Raw genomic sequence first — 26976 nt, 5'->3', positions numbered from 1 at the left:
CAATCGAGGAATTGGTTTAGGGAGCACCCAAGCTTTCTTCTTCAATTTACGGGCCTTTCTGACATCTGCCGCTGTTGGTTTGAACCCTAACCCGAAGGTGTCCAGATTTTTGGGCAAAGACACAGGTTGAGTAATGCCCTGCAGTTCAACCCCCAAACCCTTCCCGGGCACGAACCCGTTATTCAACATTTCTGACACTACCATGACGGTCGCAGCTGACACCCTGGGACATGGCATGCTTTTACCCTCAGGCACCCTGCTCACCGGAACCGTGTCGAGGATCTGATACACCCATGGCCCCTTATCATCTTCGGTCTCTATAAAGGGTACAATGGCATCATTCACGGCGCATGTGGGATCTTCCCCATGTAACACAATTTCTTGTCTGTCCCACTCGAATTTGATCATTTGGTGTAGTGTGGAGGGCACGGCTTTTGCCGCATGAATCCACGGTCGACCCAACAAAAGATTATAGGATACTGCAGCATCCAACACCTGAAATTCCATCGTGAACTCGACTGGGCCAATAGTCAATTCGAGTACAATATCCCCTACTGTGTTTGTTCCCCCTCCATCGAACCCTCGAACACAAATGCTATTTTTGCGGATTCTATCCTCATCAATCTTTAACTTGTTCAATGTGGCTAACGTGCAAATATTAGCGCTCGACCCGTTATCGATTAGTGCCCGAGTAACCATTGAACCTTCACATTTGACCGTCAAATAGAGAGCCTTGTTGTGTTCTGTGCCTTCCATAGGCAATTCATCATCAGAAAATGCTATCCTGTTCACTTCAAAGATCTTGTTGGCAATTGTCTCTAAATGGTTTACTGAGATTTTGTCAGGCACATGAGCCTCATTCAATATCTTCATTAAAGCTCGGCAATGCTCATCAGAGTGAATTAATAATGACAACAACGAGATTTGGGCCGGTGTTTTTCTCAGTTGCTCAACAATGGAATAATCTTGTCCTTTCATCTTTTTCAGAAACTCTTCTGTTTCCTCTTCCGTTACAGCTTTTTTAACTGGCACTGGATTGTCTTTTGCGCCCTTAGCTTTTCTCAACTCTTCGGGGGCGAAACAACGTCCTGACCGGGTCAGTCCCTGTGCTTCACAACTTTCTTCCTCAATTTCCTTTCCTTTGTATGTCACCACTACTTTGTCATATTTCCAGGGTACGGCTTTGCTATCAACCATGGGTAACTGGACTACCGGTTTTATGACAACCGGTTCTACATAGACTCCCTTCACAACCACCACGGGCGTGGATACTGACCTTGGTACCACTATCTTGACTGGCTCCTGCTTTTTCTCGGCCACAAACGGTCCCTTTCCCATTACTAGCACTGGCTTGTCTTCTACTGCTTTTAACTGAACCACTGGCCTTGCACTCACTGTCTTTTCTTTGGTTTCCGTAGAACGAATCACCATAACCACCTGCGAAGGTTTCTTAGGCTCTGCCCCCTTATGTATCAGTTCGATCATGTTGGCCTCATAATGCACTGGTAACGGATTTTGATTGATGTTCGGGGCCTCTGGAGCCTGTACCTCAATACGGCGATTATCAATGAGCTCTTGGATTGCGTTTTTCAACTTCCAACATTTTTCAGTATCGTGCCCCGGCATCCCTGAGCAATACTCGCAGCTAACAGAGTGGTCCAGGTTTCTGGGAAGAGGATTTGGTGCTTTGGATTCAACTGGGGTCAGCATCCCCAACTGTTTCAATCTGTGGAAAAGAGAAGTGTAAGATTCTCCCAGCGGAGTAAATGTTTTTTTGTTTGGGGCCTTCTCATTTCTAAAAGCTTGGTTTGGGCGGAAGCTGGTTCCTGGTCTGTTAGCCCTGGGAGGTGGATAGGTGTTTTGTGGGTGTGGCTGTGTATTTTGGGGACTTGGTGTACGCCATTGCGAGTGCACTGGGGGTTGAGTGTAGGTCTGGGCGTGGTGAATAGAAAATTGTGGTTCTGGTGGTGGATAATAGTGTTGCGGTGGACCATATGGGGTATATTGATAGTTTGGGTGATGGGGTCTGGGTTGGTTGTAGTAGAGTGGACGGTTATTGTGCCTGGACCAAACATTAGCTTCAACTGCAGCAACTTCTTCTTTCTTCTTCTTTCCCAGCACACCACCAGTACCGCTTTGGATGGCCTGGGTGGTTGCTTTCAACGCCGAGTAGCTCAAGATCTTGTTAGATTTCAATCCTTCTTCAATCATGGCTCCCATCTTTACCACTTCATTAAACGACTTCCCGACAGATGTCACTAGATGACCAAAATAGGTAGGTTCCAATGTTTGCAAGAAGTAATCTACCATCTCACTCTCCCGCATGGGAGGATCAACCCTTGCAGCTTGTTCCCTCCAGCGGAAACCAAACTCTCTAAAACTTTCCCCAGGCTTCTTTTCTAGTTTCAACAATGACAGACGATCAGGGACTATTTCGAGGTTATATTGAAAATGGCCGATGAATGCCTGGGCCAAATCATCCCATGTATACCATCGGCCGGGGTCTTGCCTCGTGTACCATTCTAGCGCTGACCCGCTCAGGCTTTGCCCGAAATATGCTATCAACAACTCATCTTTTCCCCCAGCCCCTCTCATTTTGCTACAGAAACCACGCAGATGGGCTACTGGGTCACCGTGCCCCTCATATAAGTCAAACTTCGGCATTTTAAACCCCGCAGGCAACTGTACATCAGGAAAAGGGCACAAATCTTTGTATGCGACACTAACTTGGTTTCCTAAACCATGCATGTTCCTGAAGGATTGCTCCAGGCTTTTGACTTTACGAATCACCTCCTCTTGTTCTGCATTCTTAACCGGTTTCTCAACTTCTCCCGGGATTTCAAAATGGGGAGAGGAGGTATATGGCTCAGGCGCTTTGAAAGTGGGTTCGGGAGGGTAATATTGGGTGTCGTGAGCTTGGAATAGCGGCTCACTGGATGATCTATGTAGTGGAGCTGGGGGAGGTGCCACAAAGACGGGAACATTTGGTGGAGGAGGGTTTTGAGTGGGTGGTGGAGCTTGGGAATCATAAGCCTCTCTTCCCTGATAATAGTGATGGCTTGGGAAACTTGTTGAAGGACCGGGAGAGGGGTATTCCGGCGTGTGTACTGGTTGGAGGGTAGGAGTAACGGGTAGTTCTTGCCCCTTCTGGGCTCTAGCTAAGGCTATCTGCATTTCATTCATTTCTAGCCTCATTTTTTCCATTTTCTCCAGGGCTTCCTTCAGCATCTGATTGGCCGTTTTTTCTGACTCAACGCTGTTGTCTGACCCAGTCATGCTTTCTGGTATAGGACCTTTTGATCTTGTTTGATAATGGTACGGTGCCAGTACGCTCTAACAACTAACTGATATTGATTGGAAAAACAACAAACTTGTCAGTGTTAGAGTCTTAACAGATATTGTAATTGCACGTTAGGGGGATGCAATGCTCCTAGGCAGTTAATCATTTCTAACATGCTTTTGCTCTGACCGCATGCATCATCCCGGCTTATTTTTGCTCTGACAAATATATATTCTTCTTTTTTTTTTTTTTTTTTAATTACGGTCGAATCCTATAGAGATTGCCTACGTATCGTGACCCCGCACGAATCAGACCAAGCGTAGTTCGTGCAGATAAATGTAAAAATAAGGGTGGAAATAAAATGCTCAACTTTCATTAATAAACAGACTCTTACAAACTCGACATCTTTTGTTTTGGAAAGAAACTAACAAACGCAATCTGAAAGCAAACAAAAACTCTAAGCTGCAAACATACTCAATCCAGAAAGATAACGGATGTACAAAAGACTGACTCGAAATGGTAGACACTCAAAGACACGGACTATGCATATTCTAGTGCTTCAAACTTAGGTATCCGCGGGGCGTCGTTCGGCCTCGCCGCGGGTCTAGGATCCAAATCCCTTTCAAGCTGCTCTAACTCATTCATGGTTCGCTTCACATAGATCATCACTGCTGAGATAAAAGTAGTACGGGTCATGTCTTCACAAACCCGGCATCTCCTGACAATAGCATGAGCAATGGCTCTAATCCTGTCTTTTGTTTGCTTCTTTTCTATGAGCAAGCGTCTTATCTGATCGCTGCACGTCTTTAAAGCTCGGGAGTCTTGCAAGTGCTGGTCTTGCAGCTGTTGCACTTCTGCCTCCATTTGGGCTAACAAGTTGTAACAATGTCCGCTCTCAGTTTCGAAGTCTCTAGCCTGCCTAACCGCTCTACCTTCAAGGGCAACTACTTTTCTCTTTAAATTGGCAACAATTTTCTCATGGTCCCTTTTCAACTGATTCAAGTATTGGCGACGCTCTTCGGTTCTTGTCGCCCATTGTGCTTTAAGTTCTGCCATGACATTTTCAGCTTTTCCTAGCTCATCCCGCCATTCTCTGACTTCGCTTTCCAATCTTTTTACCAATTGTTCATCGGATCGGCTCCTCGGTTGCTTATCGATGGTTATCTTCAACTGTCGGACTTGGGCTTTAAGAGCGTCATTTTCTCTGGCTAGTCTATTCTTTTCACCTTGATCCTCGGCAACCTGTACACTGCTCTCGAATTTCAGACTCTCGACTTGTTGCTTTAATTTACCAATCTCAACTCGATAGCTTTCTTCCTTTGCTAACCAATCCCACTGCTCTTGGGACGACTTGGCGAAATCTTCGAGATGAGGTCTTTTAGCTGGTCTCCCATATGCCACGTCACCTCTGAACCATTCGTGATACCCTGGAGCAATTTCCCCTCTGACCCTATCGGACACACAAGTGTTTGCCATCAGATATTGACACTCACTCCAAATTTGACGAACCTCTTCCTCGGGGAATCGACCGTCAGGACTAATTTCGACCACTTGGGTACTCAAATCTTCATCTCTTGGTATTACTTGATATCTACCGAGTTGCCTCAGAACCCGATACGGTGCATAAGGTTGTATGCTTTTGAGTCCCATTAACAAAAAATGCGGTCGGGCTGCTGGCATATATATGACTTCCTCGACAGACAACCATCCAAGCACCCACTGTATCTGGCTAGCCTCGAGGTTCCGAAATAATAATGCCCAAGCCGTGACTCCTTCAGGTAGACCAACCCCTTTGATTCTCGTACAAAATTCCCCTATACAAGTTTTCTCAGCCGAGCCATAACTCAATAACTGAGAGCGCGGGCACAAATGCTCAATCATCCACATTTGTAACAATAAGTTACATCCCTCAAAAAATTTGCCCCCAGCTTTGCACGCAGTGAGAGCTCTGAAGATATCAGCCACAATCATAGGTGCTAAAGTGCTTTTCCCCATGGTTTGCAAAGTACTGACGACGCCTGCTACTTTCAAATCAATATTACCATCTTTCCTTGGGAATATTACGAGACCCAAAAAAGCTACCATAAATGCCACTCGCCTGTGTTTCTCCCATTTTTGTCGGCTATTTCTGCTGCAAAGCTTAAAGTCTGGATTATTGAACCCGCCCACATGGCCATATCTATCATACACGAAGCGGAAACTGCAGAAACCCTTTGCAAAATCTGGGTGATGAACTGTCCGGGGTATTTTCAAGGAATCCAGGAATCGATGTATGGTAATGGCTCTAGGAGCAATCAAGTATTTGAATCTCAATGGAGCTTGGTCACTTCCAATGTACCCCGCTATTTCTTCTATTGTTGGGGTGAGTTCAAAGTCTGAAAAATGAAACACATTATGTGCCGAATCCCAATGGGCGACCAATGCCCTGATGATATCCCCCGAGGCTGAATGTCTAATAAATCCGGAAGGTCTTTCAAATATTTTCTCACTTCGTCTTGCCCTTCTTTGCCCAAATCATTCCACCACAATTGCAGCTCAAAAGGGATTTTGGTCATTATTGAAAAAGGCTCATTTATTGTCGTGCTCATCCTGCACATTTATTAAAGCGTTTAAGCAAAAGAAAACTTTTATTTAACTCCAAAAACTACTATCTATATTATCGACTCAAAATTAACCCTATATTTCAAATGAAGAACTCAATTCTTAATTCTAATATTTTTAGATAAAAGACCCGATATTGCAACACGGCCTTCCTGCACCTCAGGGGCAAAAATTTTAAGGCTGTGAGGGTCAAAAATCAAAATACGACCAAAGGTGGTTGTTTATGCAAAGTCAGCCCTCCGGTGCCCCGTTTGGGAATATTTGGCTATTTATGACATAACAACATCATCTGACTTATTTATGACTCTTTTTTTCTTTATCGTTTTTCAAATTAGGAAACTCAATATTGCAAACACGGCCTTTCAACGTCTCGGGGACGAAGATTTTTAAGGCTGTGTGGGTCAAATGGACCAAATCTTAAATATGACCCAAAAGTGGCTGTTTATGCAAAGTCAGCCTTCCGGCGTCCCCTTCGGGAACGTTCGGCTATGTCTTGATAAAACAGCGTCACCTGACTTCTTAGAAGTTTGACATATATATTTTGCTATTTTTTTATTTTTTATTTTTTAAAAAAAAAAGTTGGACATCACCCGACTTATTTATGACAAAATTAAAAATCTTACACGTTTTTTATTTATTTTTTTGGTTTTTGACTATTTTAGCAAAAAAGGGGGTTGGACCCGATGAGGGTTGCCTACGTATCTCATATCCGGTGAGAATCAAACCCGCGTAGTTCGGGCAAATTAACCGAACTATTTTAAAACATGACTCTTTTTCATTTTTATTTTTTCCTGGCAAGACAATCTATTTTTATTTTCTATTCTTGAAAAAGACAAAATAACGATTTTTTTTCCATTTTCAACAAACAATAAAACAATCTATTTTTCCAAAAATAAAAGACTCTTTTTTTCTATATTTTTTAGTAAAACAAAATAAAATATTTTCCTTTTTTTTTCAAAATTTCGGCAGAGTTTCGCCAGTAATTGGTCATTGATTGTTTTTCTAAAATAATCAATTAACTCCCTAACTGATATATTCTTTTTCCCTTTTTTTTTCTTTTCTCTTTTTTTTCTTCAATTTTCAAACATTCCCGAGATTCAGAAACCAGTCAACATGCAAGTTCGAAACAAATATATGTACAGAGCAAGTAGGATGCATCAGAATGGTCTTTTCATTTCAGGTTGCTAGTTCTAGACGGACCCAACCCCTGTGTTGAGTCCCCTAAGTCAAATGCAACGTGATGCAAATAAGCGTTCCTACTAGGGATCCGGTATGAAGTCACATTATTCTATATTCAAAACCTGGGTCAGTGTACTAGACTGTGTACCCGAGCGGACAACTCGAGTCGAGGAGGGGGCAACTTACCGGGAACCAAAAGGCCATCCGGCTTCGTAACTTGTTCGACCTCTTTCTTATTTCAGGGTATAACACTAACAGAATAGGGAGTCTCAACCAGTAAGCACATCCCCGGAGGTGAAGAGAGAAGGGTTTGGCACAGTTTATATATACAGTCAAATAATATCAAAGCGGTAAAAGCAGCATTTAGCACATTAGGCTCAAACATGTAAAAATCAGATAAAGCCAAATTAACAATTTATATAAGCTCGAATTTCTAACCATGAACCAATGGTTCTGGGTTTAAAGCAGTAAGTCCCCAGCAGAGTCGCCAGAGCTGTCACACCCTCCTTTTTCCGCCCCCGCGTGGGGACAAAGGAGTTTTTCCAATTAAAGGACAATCGAAACGGGATTTGTTTATTTATTTCAGAGTCGCCACTTGGGAGATTTAGGGTGTCCCAAGTCACCAATTTAATCCCGAATCGAGGAAAAAAATGACTCTGTATTACAGTCCGCGAACCAGAAATCCGGATAAGGAATTCTGTTAACCCGGGAGAAGGTGTTAGGTATTCCCGAGTTCCGTGGTTCTAGCACGGTCGCTCAAATGTCATATTCGGCTTGTTTATCTGATTTTATACAATTATGAGCTAATGTGCAAGTTTTATCTTTTAACCGCTTTCGTCATTATTATTATATATTTTTTCAAGAATTGCAACATCATGGAAATACATCTCCAACCACGTCACATCAATGCACCCGTGGTTGTTGGCACATTTCAACTCTGTTGAGATTTGTATTTGGGTCACATAAATGTGCACCCGAGTTTTAAGAAAATTAAATTATCAAAAGGCGTGCCTAAAGCGACTAGTGTATCATTTACTTTGGGTAGGGCCGTGAAATTTTGCTAAACGGTCCATCCCGAAGTCTAAGCAATTTTAAAGCAAATATTTACCGAGGGCCCCACAATTTTGTATTTTTATTCGGTGAGGCTCATCTCATTCTTATTTTTTAAAGGAATTTGCAACGTCATGGACATGCATCTCGGATCACGTCACAATCAATGTACCCGTGATTAGAGACACATTTCGACTCCGTTGAGATTTGGATTTGGGTTACATAAATGCACACCCGTATTTAAGAAAATAACATTATTAAATACGCGCCTAGAACGACTAGCGTATCATTATTTTGGGTAGGGCCGTGAAATTTGCTAAAACGGATCCTCCCTAATTCTAAGCGATTAAATGTACATTTATTGAGGGCCCCGCAATCTATACATTTCATTAAGCGAGACTCATCTCATTTATTTTAAATGGACAAATCTTAAAACGACTATATTTTTCTATAAAAATTAGTCTCTAAAATAAAGAAAGAAAATTCTAATTAATTACTAGCTTTTTATTATTTTAAGAAGACATGACATGCTAATTGCTTGATTAATACAAATATTGATGAAAAAGGAATTTTACTCTTAATTTCGAAATTATAAATAAAATAAAAATTCAACAACTAATATTCAAAATAAACAAATATAGCTAGATTAAAACTCAGCATTGTTATTTTTTTAAAAAAAATATTATTGAGATTAATTATTCACAATCATTTGAAAACTAGATTTAACCATAATTACTAAAGCTTATTAGAAAGTTTATTAGACTTAAACGTTCTTTTAATCTTGCTTAAGCTCAAGTCATGCCTTAATGCCTAATTTACGATGTTTAATTTAAATTCGTGTCTTAGCTAAATTTAGCTACTTGTTCATGATCAACCTATAATCTTGAAGCCTTCATAACTAGTGAATTAACCTATTTTGCCGAACTGATTTATTACAGACTAACGTATGATATTATTTTCTTATTCCAGTTATTATTTAGTAATTCATGAAATAGCTTAAATACAATCAACAAAAGGAACAAAGAAAAAAAAACGAAATTAAAACTTCAAATTTCCATTCTTCATATGTATTCACGCTTCATATTTCGGATTACAATAAACAGCTTTTCAGTTGTGTACCTGATATTGGAAGCAAAAGAAAATGAATATGAGAATCAACAGCAGCAGTAAAATCAGTACAACACAGCAACAATAGCCCAGCAACAGTAACAACTCAGTAACAGACCGGTGGAGTAGTAATCCAGGAGGAGTAGTGATCCAAAAAAAAAAAAAAACAACAATTAATTCTGATTTCAAACAACAAAAGAAAACAGAATATTTTTTTTAGTTTTTTTTATATTTGAAAGCTTAAATATTTTTCGGAATTTTCTATCTCTTAAATGTTCAGCCCTTTTCTCTCTCTTATTTTCAGATTTGTTTTTCTCTACCGTTTTTTTCTGTCTGTCTATCTGATTTCAAGACTTCTACTTATATCCCATCCCATAAATCTTTTAATCAATTAAAATCAAACCATTTTCTCTACCAAACCCATTATCTTCCCACTCATCCCCATTACATTAAATAAACATATCACACCACCCCATTATATTTTGTCCCCCATGCCTAACATAAAATAATGCAAGATTCCCCCCACTAAATTTTGTCTTGTCCCCTCTTTATATTAAATAACCATATCGCATCCCACCCCATTTCATTTTGTCCCCCATGATTCAAATAAACAATTACAAAATGTACAATTCCTAAACTACCCCTCTGACCCTATTACAAATTACTATTTTACCCCCGAAAGTACTATAAATTACCAAACTACCCATCAGCTATAACACATCAATTAATCAAACTTAACCAAAATATAGACAATATGATTAATTTCTAACAATGTTCAAACAACAAATTTCATGAACATGAATTCTTCAACATTTCAACAACAAATCACATGAACATGATTTCTTCAACATTTCAACAACAAATCACATGAACACAAATTGAACAACAAAGAACAACTAAAATTTGATTGAACAATATTTTAGCAACAAACAATCCTATTTTCGGATTCAACAACAACAACAAACAAGTATATTTAGATTTCTAAATTCAATCATATTGAACTTAAAATTCACTCTAACAACATTACAACAAACAATTCTTATATTAAACTTTAAACAAGATTATGAGACCAATTCAAGAAATAATCACAAATGGTAAACAAGAAATCAAACTATATACATTTCGGATTCAAAATCAAACAAACATAATATGAACATGAATTAAATCTAAAAATAAAAATGACGGATTCAAATGACTAAAACCAACATACTTCCCTTATTACAACTAAATTCTTTTAGGCAAATGACAAAACAAAAACTAAGAAGAAATAATTATGAATTTAAACTTGAACTTAACAATATTAACAATTTTCGGAAAATACATAAAATACATTAAACAAATTGAAGAAACAAATTAATTAAACTTCAATTTGTATCTAACTAATATTAAACTAACAAATATTCACTTAAACAATAATACAAACATGAAATAAACATGAAAACAACTAATTAAACTTCTATTTTGAAATCTGAAAATTAATTTTAACAAAGCACATGAACATGAACAAACTAGAAAAACGATTTCAACGATGAACAACGAACAAAACAAGAATCAAATATTTAACGATTTTAATTTTGAGAAATATAAAAACGAAAATGGACAAAATAAAATTCAAAACAACTAACCGGATTGAAACGACGAACGACTAACCAATGACGAACTCGAACTTAAGGATTCGGCTGAAACAACGTCGAAGCAGTAGCAATGGAGGTTAAGGAGAAACCGCGGCGACATCCGTTCGGAGCAGCCATGGCTGCTCGTCGCAGCTGGACACGGGCAGCAGTTGACGTGCTCGGAACAGGAGCAGCTGGTCGACCATGGCAGCATCTCGACGTAGTCGACGAAGAGAAGACGCAGTCGCGACAGCAGCCATGGCAACGAGCGTTGACGAACACGAAGAAGAAGTAGCTGGACTGTTGTTCATTGGACGAAGAAGATGAAGTGACAACACAGGCACAGCTGCGTGAACAGTAGCATCAATGGCTGGACGCGAGGAGGAAGCATGATGAAATCGACGAGGCATCGATGGCGACGAGGGAGCTCCGAAGGCGATGAAGTGAAGCTTGTTGGGTCTGTTTGGAGAAGGTTGACGCTGCAACAGTGTGTGTGTAAGTGTGATGTTGGGCAGCCATGGTTGAGCTTTGAGGGGGAAGCCATGGATGACCTTGGAGAAGCTTGAGGAAGAAGAAGAAGATAGGAGGGGGGGCGGATGACTTCCTAGTCTTTTTAGGGTTTTTTCTCCTTTTTTCTTTTGTTTTGTGTTGTTTGTAAGATAATAGGGGTGTTGGGTTATGGACTGGGTCGACCCAGTTCGAAATGGACTGGGTCGTAGGGAAGATTGGGCCATTTTTTGGGCCTATGGCTTGAAATCGAAGAAGAGGCCCAATTCCGACTTTCTTTATATTTTCGCTCTCTTTTCTTCTTTTATTTCTCTAAAACTAATTTATAAAAATACTTAAACTATTATTAAGAATTAAATTAAGTTATAAAAATGCAAATTAACTCCCAATAACAATTAACGCACAATTAAATAATAATTAAGCATAAAATTGTATATTTGGACATTAAATGCTAAAAATGCAAACGATGTCTATTTTTGTAATTTTTAATTTTTGTAAAACAAATTTAATTACTAACAATTGTAGAATTAAATTCTACATGCAAAATGCGACATATTTTTGTATTTTTTATTAATTTAGCAAATAAACATGCACAGACAAATACAAATAATTATTCAAAATATCACAAAATATCACAAAATTGCACACCAAAGAAAAATCATTTTATTTTGAATTTTTTGGGAGTAATTCTCATATAGGGCAAAAATCACGTGCTTACAACTCCGAGTTAGTTTAATTATTCACTTTAGGCTATGATCACCCATTCATATATTACGGAAAAAATTAGGGGGGGGGGGGTAAAACCCCATAGTCGTGATGTATTATTGCTAATTCGATAAAAAATAATCTTGCTTGATCTAGCTATAAGGAATACATTTATTTGCTATTATGATGGCCGGTTATAGTTAAATAAAGATTTGAAGTAGGCTCACTAGCTATAAGGAATACATTTATTTGCTATTATGATGGTCGGTTATAGTTAAATAAAGATTTGAAGCAGGCTCACTAGCTATAAGGAATACATTTATTTGTTAGTATGATGGCCGGTCATGGTTAAATAAACATTTGAAGTAGGCTCACTTGGAGTCTTGGAATATACTCTACCATGAAGCATATCTTGTGAGGTTCAGATGTATATCTTGTTTCCAGCAATGAGCTGAACTACTTCAGAGAACTTCTTTTACTACTGAATTCCTACTGCAACGGTTCTAACAGCAACCACATTGAGACAATCACCATCAACAGAAAATATGCCTAAAGAGGGACTCTATATGATGGATCCACCATTCTTAGAATAAACAGGTTTCCTTGGTTTCCCCTTGATATCCTGTAAATGATGACGTTATATGACAAGCAAAATTAAACACGAAAAGGAAGTTAGATGACAAATAAACCAGAAATAGAAGGCAACGGGCAGACAGTTTATTTTTGGAATTATTTTCTTAAATGTCACAGGTTCAATACATATAAGAACTTGAACCTGCGGTCCCAAACACCCCACTTAACCTAATGTAAAGATGGACCATGTTCGATAGGGTGGGAAGAAGTCCTTTGGAGTATGTATTTAACTTTAGAACAATAAATTACTAGTCTATCATACCAACTTACTAAACATCAGTGTTCCCATTTCAAATATATTGCTTTTATTTTCATAGAATTGTTGTACAATTAGACACCTGAGCACGCTAGATGTATCGTGGTTCATGTTCCCCCCAAAAGAAACGCAAACTGCAATTTCATGGCTAATAAGAGATACGAGAGCATGGGCTTGCACAATCAAAAACAGTCGATCTTTATGAAACGAGGAAGCTAAATAGGAGAACTGATGTTGCTCGAATGTAGTTGTCAATGGTCATGCTTTCTGAACATGACTAGCCTATAAGGAAGACCACTATACAAGAATCATTAATGATTACAGGGTGGGTTCTTTTTCTTTACCTTAGTTCTTCGTCCAGGTATGTGATTTCAAGTTGACCACGACCACTTCCACGGCTTTTTATGGATATCTACAAGCCAGAGAAAAGATTGGTCCAAGAAAAGTTAATAAGTAAAGCTTTATACATTTGGTTTAGTGTTTCTACCCAATTCACCATGAAGCAAGCAGTAACAGAGAGATAGGTAAGTAGAAATGGAAATATCTTGATGTCACAGTCATGTGCCTTAATGAATACAATAAAATGCAGCTGGCTACTTAAATTTCCAAACCAAAAATAAGGTTTCACCTACCAGACCAGCTATCTTGAAAGAGTCAAATTTTACAGCAACTCTCCGTTCATTAATAGGAACTAAATTGGCAGTGGCCTGCAGAGATTGTAAGAAAACTGACCTCAACTTTATTGCAAATATCAAAGATGAAACATTTCCTTTTTAATATTGACAAAGGATAACCCTTCCTTAAATATATGTCAATTTTTTCTCTTGGAATCCAGGACAATGAGAATCTCAACTTGATTAAAAACTTAATTTTTATAACTTTCAAGGAACAAAAACCAGCCTATGATATGTATCCTGACTGAAATCGAGCATCAGTTTTTTTTACCTCTTACCTTTCACAGAAATTGCAAACATCCACAAAAAGCAGCAGTTCCAACAGGTTATAACAAAATCACATACTTATACTGAGATCATTATCGATCCTAGTATTTTTTTCCTGCGTGAATCTTCCTATTCGTGGAAATATTTCATATCTTAAAGAAAGTGGGAGTGTGTGTGTGTGTGTGCATCTTTTTTTCCGGGCAAAAGAAAACTTCTTCAAAGTTCACAGTAGTTTTGAGAAGGACCTTAAAATCTGCAAGCTGCATATACTAATCAAGGTGACTAAACTAAAGAGATACTTATGAAATATAACTCATAGGGAAGAAAACCAGGTTACCAAATCTACGCACACACACAAAGAGGTATGTACTTGTATGGTGTACATATGAACCATGAGATGTGGCCTAATACTCCTGTTAAGAGAATGTGGTCCTTTCAGTGAAAATGAAACAAACTTGATTAGATTTCCTGAGTATTACTAACACAGCAACTAGAGAAACAGGCAAATTTTCACAAGTTACAAGTTAAATAGGATAATATTTCACAGCATAAGATAAAATACTAGAGATTCTTTCCTAATTCTCTGTGAGATAAAAAAAATGGACCTGATTGAAAAACGGCCATGTCTCCATATTCTGAGCCCTCAATGTATCTGCATTGATAGCCTGGTAAATTTTTCCATTGGGTCTCAAGATTTTGGGCCTCTGCCAAAATGATATCCGAACAAGAGCTTTGTCGTTACAGTTAGGAATGAAGCACATCAAACAAAGAAATTACACAACAGAATACTGATCATAAGCTCAGCAAGCAATAGTGCATATGTATATCACAGCCGTCTTTAGTTTTTCCTTTCTAGAATCTTGCTGTCGTTTGTCACTGTAGACTACGTCTTTAACACAATATTGAAGGTTGGAGTGAAGAAAACAAATCGAAAGTGTGATCTAAAACCAACATTTAAACAACAGAAGGAAAATAGAAAAGGAGTTGATCATCCAACACTCTCAGAAGAAGAAGAAAGAATATTTTCTAAAGGCAACTTCCGCAAAGTCAATGAAAATAGAAAAATATTATTTATTATGCTTGATATTGGAAGCATGGAGGTACTTTTGTCGCTATTTAATTATAAATCCCATTAATAACGGAGCAAACCGATAGTAAGGACTATGCGAATTGGAAAACTAGTCAAGCACAGAACACACTCATCATAATCATCATCATGATCACCCAATCAACCATATCATTTTGATGACATCACAAAATAGAGGAAGCACGCCACAACATGGAAGCCAACTAAAATACTGAACCAAGTAATATTCCACTGTAGTTTAAGAAGTTGGAGAAAGGGAACATGGAAACGCCAGTGGTGCATTAATCGAAGTTCTTCTCATCCATTGGAGTACCGACCCTTTTTCTTGAGGCTAAATAACAGTGCACCTAGACTACAGCATGCTAAACTATCCAATACTATCTTTTAGACAAAAATGAACAGAAAACAACAAAAGGATGTCTAACCTTCTGATTATTCCTAAACAATTATAGGAACTGATATCACATGCAGATGAAGCAACTTTAATGTGACTAGATGTAGACATCATCCTTTGCTTATCTCATTTAGTCCAGTGCAAGGAAGATAAGTAAGAATCAACTAACTGCTTTAAATTTTCCAATTCATGGGCAAGGACCTATGCACTTGATAATGATAAAAGAACAAAAGGGTAGAAGTGACTAACTACCTATGTATTTTCCCTTTCTCTGCACACCATAGAGTTTTACTTGTAAAACTAACAATTTCAGTAATTGAAATAATCTGCTCATTTGAGAAAAAAGGAGATGATAAATGACCAGGAGCATCTTAGCTTACAGAAATGTGCAGAAGAAAGAATAAGATTAGAACAGACCTTAGTTTGGAGAATTGATTGAGATGTGGTATACAAAAGCTCCCACTTTCCATTCAACAAGCTTGATTTCAGGGGCTCCTTCACTTTATTAGCTGCCTCAAGTTTACTTGCAATCTGCGACAATTAGCCATGAAAATGCAATGAAATAGGCACGGAAAGGCTTCCTGCTATCAACCAGCAATTTTCCCCCTATTCAATTTGCTAAGGCCAAAAGGAGGACACCAAGGACACTTCAAAAACTAAACTCATCGCGTCATTATGTCCACGTACTAATGTAACTGATTGATCTGACCATAATCCTAATCATGTTTATTGAATTGCACGGACCAATCCATATAAGCTTAAATTGTTGGAGATGACACACTGTAATTATGTTTGTGATACACCCCTCAGTCCTCACCCGTGACCAAATACTTTTTCCTAAACCAAGCACACGCCGTAGTATTTTTGTTATAGGAGGAGCCAAGAATGAACCCAAAACGCCTACGTGCTACCATAGCATATTGAATAATTGTGTGAACTCCTTATCTAACAGATTTAACTCATAGCAGCGGACACTTTATTTATTTAATTTACCACTACAATAAAGTCCCAAAATACCTAAAATACAGTAACAAATTTTCAAGTTCACGACAGCAGAAACTACCCAAGAGGAATTCGAAAATAGAGATTAAACACCTGATCAACAAGCTTTTGGTCTTCAGTAGTAGCCTCGGCACCACGATCAAGAGGGGCTATGGCTTCGAAAAGCTCAAGCTTAAGGCTCTCAATGTCTTTGCTTTTGGTCGAGAAAAAAGGAAAGAATGACGTCTTTGTCCTCCACTTCCAAGATTCCGGTACTTGCTGCAATCGCCTCTCACAATAAAGCGCATGATTGACCGGTAAATTCTCACAAAAGGGTTTTGATGAGAAATTTGCATTTGTTGGGAAAGAATGAAAAGCGGAGATTTCCTTTAGTTTAAGCGAAGAAGATGAAGATAGACAAAGAGTAGCCATTCTTTTGATAATTTGCTAAAAAAATTTAAATGTTAGTTTATTTTTGGTATATTAAAGAGGAATTTGCCCTTGAGCGGTTAAGAATTTCGCACATAGCTAATTTCCGTTGGTTCCCGCCACCGTTTGGTGGCCTCCCTCATGGCCCCACACCTAAATTATTCTCTGGTCTTTTTTATTTTGGGGAAATTTCCTATGTTTATCAAAAGTTATTTTCTGTTACGATAAATATTACATTATGGTGGATGTCTACTCTTCTTTCATGATCTTCATCTCAAATGCTTAATGACATATTCAATGACATATTTTGTATGTTCAATGACATATTTCATGACATATTTTCTTCACTTTTTATGACTATATAAAGGTCTTGTAATAGATAGGAAAATACACACAATTGAAGAAGAAATAAGAATCCCTCTTCCTCTCTTTCTCTCTATATCTCTTAATTTGTTTTTGCTTGTTCTATATTGTTATTTTGGGTTATATTTTATAACACGTTATCAGCACGAGGTTCTACCATCTCAAGAAGATCTTTGAGAAAATTAAGGAAGCAAATATTGTTATCTTTCAAAGCAAACTTGGATCAAAGTTCAATTGTAAAAATATCTGCATAACTGATTCATGTACGTCACATACAATATTCAAAGAGACGAAATATTTCTCTCATTTAAGTATGTGTAAGGCAAATATTACTACAATTTCTGGTAGTAGTAATCTAATTGAAGGCTCTGGAAGAGCTACTATAACTCTGCCTATGGGAACAATAATTATCATAGAGAATGCAATGTTCTCCTCCAAGTCCAAGAGGAACTTGTTGAGTTTTAAAGATATCCGCATAAATGGATTTCATATTGAGACAATAGATGAGAATAATATGGAATATCTCATCGTTACCAAGAATGTCTCTGGCCAGAAAAAAATTATTGAGAAGTTCCCATCTTTATCTTGTGGCCTGTATTGGACAAAAATTAGTGTAATTGAGGCACATTCTACCTTAAACAAAAAGGTTACTGCTTCCAATACTTTTGTACTTTGGCATGATTGATTGGGCCATCTTGGATCAATTATGATGAGACGAATCATAGAAAACTCAAATGGGCATCCATTAAAGAATTTGAAAATTCTTTTAAATAATGAATTTTCTTGCACTTCTTGTTATCAAGGCAAGTTAATTATAAGACCATCACCAACAAAGGTTGGGATTGAGTTCCCTGCGTTTTTAGAACGTATACAAGGGGACATTTGTGGACCTATTCACCCACCTAATGAGTCGTTTAGATATTTTATGGTCTTAATAGATGCATCTTCTAGATGGTCTCATGTATGCCTATTGTCATCTCGCAACCTCGCGTTTGCAAAATTAATGGCACAAATAATCCTATTACGGGCACAATTTCCCGATAATCCAGTTAAATCTATTAGACTTGACAATGCTGCTGAGTTTTCATCCCAAGCATTTAATGATTATTGCTTATCAATTGGGATAAAAGTGGAACATCATGTAGCTCATGTTCACACTGAAAATGGCCTTGCAAAGTCTTTAAGTAAACGTCTGCAATTGATAGCAAGATTGTTACTCATGAAAACGAAGTTGCCCACTTCTGTTTGGGGTCACGCCATTTTGCATGCAGCAATGCTAATTCGTCTCAGACCGACAAATTACAAATATTCCCCTTTGCAATTAGTTTTGGGTCATGAACCTAATATATCTCATCTAAGAATTTTTGGATGCGTTGTATATGTGCTTGTAGCACCCCCATATCGCACCAAGATGGGTCCCCAAAGAAGGTTAGGAATATATGTTGAGTTTGAATCGCCCTCCATTATTCGCTACCTTGAAACATTAACAGGAGATTTGTTCACTGCTCGTTTTGCAGATTGTCGATTCGATGAGGCATTTTTCCCAAAATTAGGGGGAGAAATTAGTGAAACCAAACGTGAAATTTTGTGGAAAAATACATCATTGTCTCATATTGATCCACGTGCCTCTATTTGTGACACAGAGGTGCAAAAGATTATCCATTTGCAGAAAATAGCAAATCAAATGCCAGATACATTTACGGATCTGAAAAGGATAACAAAATCACATATCCCTGCAGAGAATGTTCCAGTCCGTATTGATATCTCTATTGGACAATCTTCTAGTGTCATAGCTAATGAGTCAAAAGCACGCCTAAAACGTGGCAGACCATTAGGTTCTAAGGATCGAAATCCTAGAAAAAGGAAAACAAATGATCAAGATGACACTACGAAAGAGTCCCATAATGAAATTCACGATTTAACCAATCCTAAGATTCATGAGAAAATCAACGAGCTTGAGGCTCAAGAAAATAAGGAACTATCAATAAATCCAATCGATATTGAGACAAATTTGAATCGAATAGATATAGTGGTGGATTACATCTTTGCATATAATGTTGCATCTAGCATTATGCAAGAAAGTGAGGATCTTGAACCTCAATCTATTGGAGAATGTCGACAAAGACTTGATTGGCCAAAATGGCAAGAAGCAATCCAATTAGAGTTAAGTTCACTTGCAAAACGTGAAGTTTTTGGGCCTGTAGTCCAAACACCTAATGGTGTTAAGCCTGTTGGCTATAAATGGGTCTTTGTACACAAAAGGAATAAGAAAAATGAGGTAAAAAAATATAAGGCACGCCTTGTTGCACAAGGATTTTCACAAATGTCTGGTGTCGATTATGAAGAGACATATTCTCCTGTTATGGATGCTATAATATTTTGTTATCTCATTAGTTTTGCTGTCCATGAAAAGCTTGTCATGCATTTAATGGATGTAGTTACAGCCTACCTTTACTGCTCACTTGATAATGAGATATACATGAAAATTCTCGAGGAATTTAAAATGCCTAACACACAGAATTCAAAGTCCCGGGAAATATTTTCAATCAAATTGCAAAGATCTTTGTATGGTCTAAAGCAATCAGGAAGAATGTGGTATAACCGTCTTAGTGAGTATTTATTAAAGGAGGGTTATATAAATGATGCAATTTGTGTGTTTTTATAAAGAAAACAACATCGGAATTTATTGTACTTGTCATATATGTCGATGACATAAACCTTATTGGAACTCCTACAGAACTCCAAAAGGGAATTGATTATTTAAAGAAGGAATTCGAGATGAAAGATCTCGGAAAGACAAAATTATGTCTCGGTTTGCAAATTGAACATTTGACAAATGGAATTTTTGTTCATCAATCTGTCTACATTAAAAAGGTATTGAAACGATTTTACATGGATGAAGCACATCCATTAAGTGCTCTGATGATTGTTTGATCACTTGATGTGAATAAGGACCCGTTTCGACCTCAAGAAAAGAATGAAGAGCTTCTTGGTCCTGAAGTATCATATCTTAGTGCAATTGGTGCACTAATATATCTTGCTAACACTACAAGGCCTGACATAACTTTTTCGGTTAATGTCTTAGCAAGATATAGCTCTGCTCCTACAAGGAGACACTGGAATGGGATCAAACACATATTGCGATATCTAAAAGGGACTACCGATATGGGCTTATTTTATGGCAATGATTGCAATCCCGATCTTGTTGGTTATGCCGATGCTGGGTATTTATCTGACCCGCATAAGGCTCGATCTCAAACAGGTTATGTGTTTACATGTGGCGGCACTGCCATATCTTGGCGATCGACTAAGCAATCAATCGTGGCTACTTCTTCTAATCATGCTGAGATAATTGTTATTCATGAAGCAAGTCGAGAATGTATTTGGTTGAGGTCTATAATACATCTTATCCGAGACAAATGTGGTTTGAAGTGTGAAAAACTACCCACAATTTTGTATGAAGACAATGCAACATGCATAGCCCAATTGAAGGGAGGATTCATAAAAGGAGATAAGACAAAATACATTTCACCAAAGTTATTTTTTACACATGATCTTCAAAAGAATGGTGATATCAATGTGCAACAGATTCGTTCAAGTGATAATATGACTGATTTGTTCACCAAATCTCTACCAACATCAACTTTCAAGAAACTGATGTACAAAATTGGGATGCGAAGGCTCAAGGATGTGAGTTGATGCTCTCATCAAGGGAACCGAGTTTTTCTTGCAAGGTTTTTAACGAGGCAATTAAAAGGCGTATTTCTAACCATGTGTACTCTTTTTCCTTCACTAGGATTTTTTTGGAGTGTTATGATAAATATTAATGACATATTTTGTATGTTCAATGACATATTTCATTACATATTTTCTTCACTTTTTATGCCTATATAAAGGCCTTGTAATAGATAGGAAAATACACACAATTGAAGAAGAAATAAGAATCTCTCTTCCTCTCTATATCTCTTAGTTTGTTTAAAAAAATTCCGTTACCGGAATCGAACCCGGGTCTCCTGTTGGAGTTCCTAACCGCTGGACGATAACGGAAGCTTGTTGTTCTCTGTCCACAAAATTCAATAATAATTCATACCTAGGCCACAATGCAAAACAAAAGTAATAATAATAATAGTAAAAGAAAAAGAAAAAATAAGTTCGAATATAGGTTTTTTTTTTTTCTTCTTTCTATTACATTGGAAGATTATGTAAGAGGAAAAAGGGACAGCAATTGCCTCATAAATGCCTCTTCTATGGAATCTGTCCCTCATTCTAGTCCATGTGAAAACAAGTTTATGAACTCCAAGTTATTTTATTCAAATTATGCTAGAGGTGTAATTTAACCGACATTTAGCAATAGATTACTCTCTCCGGTTCACAATAGGTGATCAATTTACTTTTTCATTTTGGTTTAAAATAAGTGTTCAGTTAGGTAATCAAGAAAAAATTTAATTTGTTTTTACTCTTTTACCCTTATGTGCATATCCCTAAAAAGTTTTCTCACTCCTCACTAAACTATGTGACCAATATTTAATAAGGGTAGTTTAGTCATATTAGGTATCTTTGTATAGGATTTAGCATTTTCTTAATGAACGTGCTAAAAAGAAACTGATCACAACCGGAGAGAGTACTTGATATTTCCAGATTATAAAATTATGCTTATTTTAGACATTCGAGTTAATTACTTTATTTTTAAAATTAAAACTACTAATCTTATGGAGTACCCTAAGGGATCTTTTCTCTATCAACCATTTCGAGTCAAGAAAATGTGAAATCATGTTACCTATATAAGAATAGTGCATTTTGATTTTAGATGTCAAGTCCCTCATTGCAAAACATATTCTTGTTAGATGACAAACCATCTTTCACTTTAATATAGAACACGAGAGTTATAATTTCCTCCATTTTTTAACAATAAATTTTATTTTTCTAAAAAGACAGTAACAATGTGATATTCTATAGACAAGTAAGAAACTGAAGTCTCTTTCTTTATTTATGATATATCATTTTTAACTCACTTTAGTAAGTGCTTAATTTCTCCTCAAATTAGTTATTTGCTTCACACGGGGCGAAGCTACATTTTCTAAAGGGTTATCGAAGAATTACATTGTGTATATATGTAAAATATTAGGTTTTAGAGGTATATAACATATATTGAACACTCTCTGTCTGTGAATCTTTTTTTAATTCTTTCAAATTTGAATACCCTTGAAGAAATTTCTGGCTTCGCCACTGACTTCACAACACAAATAAGTCTAAAATGTCATCTTATTTGAAACGATAAAGCAATAAAACTCGTTGATATATTCCACGAATAAAATAAACACACGTGAAGACCTATTCCCAAAGCATTACTGATTCCCTCGACACTATATCTATACTATATTAAAAGCACGAAGACCCTTAGCGAAATGTCGTTCGCCTTTTTTATCCTTTAAAAATTAGTTTTATATTGGACAAAACTGTCATTTGAATTAAATTTTTAATATTTAGGACTTTAAAATAACTAAAACTTTACTTATTAATTTTTTCCTTATTTAACTATGTTAGAAGTTTTGAATTAAATATTTTTCTTATATAAACTCCTTTAAATATTCCTATTCAGTCACTTACTATTCTCTTTAACTGTGGACAAAAATACACACGAACTCCTTCAATTTTTGGAATGGTAATTTTGGTAAGTAAAATTATTTAAAACCCCTTGTAATATGACTCAACTGGTAATATACATATCGTGTGTTAAAATCAAATATTTATACAAATATATTAAACAAATATAAAAGTGTTATTTTTATTTTTCAAAATCAAACAGATTTAAACCCTAGGAATTATTTCACAACTAGCTTATTCTAAAATGCAAGAAAGAAGCACGAAAGCCCTTAGCAAATTTTTATCCTTTTAAAATAGAGTTCACACTAGACAAGATAGTTGTTTGATTATTCTCCTAGCTAATATTTTGGTGTTTGAATTAAATCAAATTTATTATTTTTTAATTTTTCCTTATTTGAATTAAGCAAGAATTCTTTACATTTAGGACTTTAGAAAATTTACCTAGAATACATATAAGAAAATACTAATTAAAACACTTTGTTTCCAAGGCAATACATAAATTTATGGTAATGCTTATTTCCGTCAACTAGATGTAAAGGACTTTTTTTTTTTGTTAAAAATATTTTATTACAGAATTTGACTTTAAAAAAAATGTAGGAATTAACTTTGAAATAGTCTCATAGCTAACAGGGTATTTTTTTATTTTTTTTTTGATAATTTATCACTAACCCATAGCTAAATTATACTCAACAATGAATATTTGCCTTTTAGCTACAGAATTTTTTTATTTTCTTTAGCTGCCCTGTATAGAATACATATTACCTAGACAATTATTTCCATCGAAATTAAAACAAAAAAAAGGATAAATAATAGATCACTAAGCTATCGGAATTATTTTTGTTGACCAAATAGGATTAATATTCGTCATTTTTAAGAGCTTATATTTTCTAAATTCTATTTTATAACTCAAACACATTATTTAATAATACTTATATAATTTTAAAATTTTATACTCATTGATTTAAGGTACACGCGCAAAGCTCGTACCCTAAGAATAGTACCTATAAAAATTCATTCAATTCTTGTACTTCAAATCATCAATTTCTTTTAACCCTACGGATTCGTGACTTTGTACTTCAAATCACTAATATCATACGAGGTGATTCGTAACATTGGCCTCAATCGGGCCTCTACCACGTGAAATATATAAATAGCAAAAATGATGACATAAGTAGTACTTTAATACTACCAAGTGTACAACAGTTCATGCATCTCTCCAAAAAAGAGAAACAGAAAGCTAAAAGGGACAAATTGTTATAAAATAAAGACCCTAAAGTAAAGACAAGTATAGAGAGAAACTGATATATTATTCGAATTCAAACTGATGTACATAATGAACTAAAATCTCTTCTATTTATAGAAGAAAGGAAGCTGATGTGTAAGCTGCTACTATACCAGATATGGATAATCTTCTACTGCAAGCTGCTACTGCAAACTGCTGTGTAAGCTGCTACTATACCATATATGAATAATCTTCTACTGAGAGCAATGTTTATCCATAACAGAGTACTGAATGGATAAGCTTATTATACCCGGTATGGATATCTTCGACCTAGAGTAATGTTTATCCATAACTGGGTACCGAAGTGATAAGCTTCTTCAGGAAGCTTATTTCCAATAGAGTACTAAATGGACAGACATATTTACGGTGGAGTCCCATATGGATAAGCTTCTTCAGGAAGATTATTTACAACGGAGTACTAAATGAACATTCATAATATAATATATTTATAACACTCCCCCTTGGATGTTCATTAAAAGATAATGTGTCTCATTGAAACCTCACTAGGAAAAATCACATGGGAAAAAATCCTAGTGAAGGAAAAAGAATACACATATTTAGTAATATGCATTGTTAGGTGCCTCATTAAAAACCTTATAAGGAAAACCCTATGGGGGAAACCCTTAGTAAGGGAAAAAGAGTGCATCGCGTATTTTACTCCCCCTAATGAAAATCTTGTTTCAAATATTTGAGTCTCTGCATTCCAATCTTGTATATCATCTTCTCAAAAGTTGAAGTTGGCAAAGATTTAGTGAATAAATCTGTTGGTTTATCACTTGAACGGATTTGTTGCACATCAATATCACCGCTTTTCTGAAGATCGTGTGTGTAGAATAATTTTGGTGAAATGTGCTTCATTCTATCTCCTTTTATAAATCCTCCCTTCAATTGGGCTATACATGCAGCATTGTCTTCGTATAAAATTGTGGGTCTTTTCTTACATTTCAAACCACATTTTTTCTAGAATAAAATGAATTATTGATCTCAACCATACGCATTTGCTTCATGAATAACTATTATCTCAGCGTGATTTAAAGAAGTAGCAACAATAAATTGCTTTGTGGAGCGCCATGATATGATAGTACCTCCATATGTAAATACGTAGCCGGTTTGGGATCGAGCTTTATGGGAATCAGATAAATAACCTGTATATGTATAACCAACAAGGTCTGCACTATCTTTGTTAGCATAAAACAAACCCATATCAAGAGTTCCCTTTAAATATCGCAATATATGCTTAATCCCGTTCCAATATCTCCGTGTAAGAGAAGAACTATATCTTGCTAGTAAATTAACAGAAAATACTATGTCAGGCCTTGTAGCATTAGCAAGATACATTAGTGCACCAATTGCACTGAGATAGGGTACTTCGGGACCAAGGAGTTCCTCGTCCTCTTCTGGAGGTCGGAACAAATCCTTATTCACTTCAAGTGATCGAACAACCATTGGTGTACTCAATGGGTGCGCTTTGTCCATGTAAAAGCGTTTTAAGACCCTTTCTGTATAGGCAGATTGATGGATAAAGATCCCGTCTGCTAAATATTCAATTTGCAGACCAAGACAAAGTTTTGTCTTTCCAAGATTTTTCATCTCAAATTCTTTCTTAAGATATTCAATTGCCTTTTGGAGCTCTTCTGGAGTTCCAACAAGATTTATGTCATCAACATAAACAGCAAGTATAACAAATTCTGATGTCATTTTCTTTATAAAAATACATGGACAAATAACATCATTTATGTAACCTTCTTTCAGCAAATATTCACTAAGGCGATTATACCACATGCGCCCAGATTGCTTTAAACCGTACAAAGATCTTTGTAATCTGATTGAATACATTTCCTGAGATTTTGCTTCAGAGATTTTCATATAAATTTCATTATCAAGTGAACCGTACAGATAAGCTGTAACTACATCTATTAGATGTATTTCAAGCTTTTCATGTAGTGCCAAACTGATGAGATATCGAAATGTTATGGCATCCATAACAAGTGAATATGTTTCATCAAAATCGATTCCAGGTCGTTGTGAGAATCCTTGTGCAACAAGGCGAGCTTTGTATCTTTCAACTTCATTTTTATCATTCCTTTTTCGCACAAAACCCCATTTATGACCAACTGGTTTTATACCAGCAGGTGTTTGGACTACTGGTCCAAAGACCTCTCTTTTAGCAAGTGACTTCAATTCCGATTGAATTGCATCTTGCCATTTTGGTCAATCAGATCTTTGTCGACATTCTTCAACAGATCGAGGTTCAGGATCCTCACTATCTTGCATAATATTAAGTGCAACATTATATGCAAAAATATTATCCACCACTATTTCAGATCGATTTAAATTAATCCCATCACCGATCGAACTTATTAAAAGTTCCTCACTCATATGAGCTTCGGGTTCATTAATTTCTTCAGGAATCTCAGAACTAATCAGATTTTGGGTCTCTTCAGGAGATCCCTTCATAGTATCGTTTTGATCATTTGTCGATTTTTTTTTTCGAGGATTTCGATCCTTAGAACCCAAAGGCCTACCACGCTTCAGACGTGCTTTAGGTTAACTATCTCTCATGCTAGTAGATGGTCCTACTGGGACATCAATTCGGATAGGCACATTCTCTGTTGGGATATGTGACTTAGTTATCCTTTTCAAATCAGTAAATGCGTCTGGCATTTGATTTGCTATATTCTATAAATGGATGATCTTCTGGACCTCCTGATTACATATAGGGGTACGGGGATCAAAGAGATAATGATGAAATTTTCCACACAATTTCTCTTTTGATTTCCTTTTTCTCTCCCCCTAATTGTGAAAAATTTGTTTCATCAAACCGACAATCTGCAAATCGAGCAGTAAATAAATTTCCTGTTAATGGTTCAAGATAGCGAATAATAGAGGGTGATTCAAACCCAACATATATTCATATTCTTCTTTGTGGTCCCATCTTACTATGTTGTGGTGGTGCTACTGGCA

At 36.6% G+C, this 26976-nt stretch overlaps 1 protein-coding gene across 1 annotated transcript; it reads right to left on the bottom strand.

The window, feature by feature from the left end:
* Window positions 1-12208: 12208 nt before the first annotated feature.
* LOC107817405 (putative plastid-lipid-associated protein 4, chloroplastic) lies at window positions 12209-16825 on the bottom strand. Its single transcript, XM_016643230.2, has 6 exons — window positions 16449-16825; window positions 15771-15884; window positions 14478-14576; window positions 13564-13638; window positions 13276-13343; window positions 12209-12664 (listed from the first exon to the last, which is right to left on the bottom strand). The coding sequence occupies exons 1-6, from the start codon at window positions 16764-16766 to the stop codon at window positions 12592-12594; spliced, it is 747 nt and encodes a 248-aa protein (XP_016498716.1). The 5' UTR covers window positions 16767-16825; the 3' UTR covers window positions 12209-12591.
* Window positions 16826-26976: the final 10151 nt, after the last annotated feature.

The sequence above is a fragment of the Nicotiana tabacum genome, chromosome 7 (genome assembly GCF_000715075.1).
Source record: "Nicotiana tabacum cultivar K326 chromosome 7, ASM71507v2, whole genome shotgun sequence".
Taxonomy (NCBI): domain Eukaryota; kingdom Viridiplantae; phylum Streptophyta; class Magnoliopsida; order Solanales; family Solanaceae; genus Nicotiana; species Nicotiana tabacum.
The sequence above is the reverse complement of the archived record's forward strand: the minus strand, read 5'-3'. Positions and strand labels throughout refer to the sequence as shown.

Coding starts and splice junctions, on each gene's coding strand:
- LOC107817405 (XM_016643230.2), bottom strand. CDS start 16,766: ATGGCTACTCTTTGTCTATCTTCATCTTCTTCGCTTAAACTAAAGGAA. Junction 13,639..14,477: donor CATGGCCGTTTTTCAATCAG/GTCCATTTTTTT, acceptor CAATCTCTGCAG/GCCACTGCCAATTTAGTTCC. Junction 13,344..13,563: donor CTTTCAAGATAGCTGGTCTG/GTAGGTGAAACC, acceptor TCTGGCTTGTAG/ATATCCATAAAAAGCCGTGG.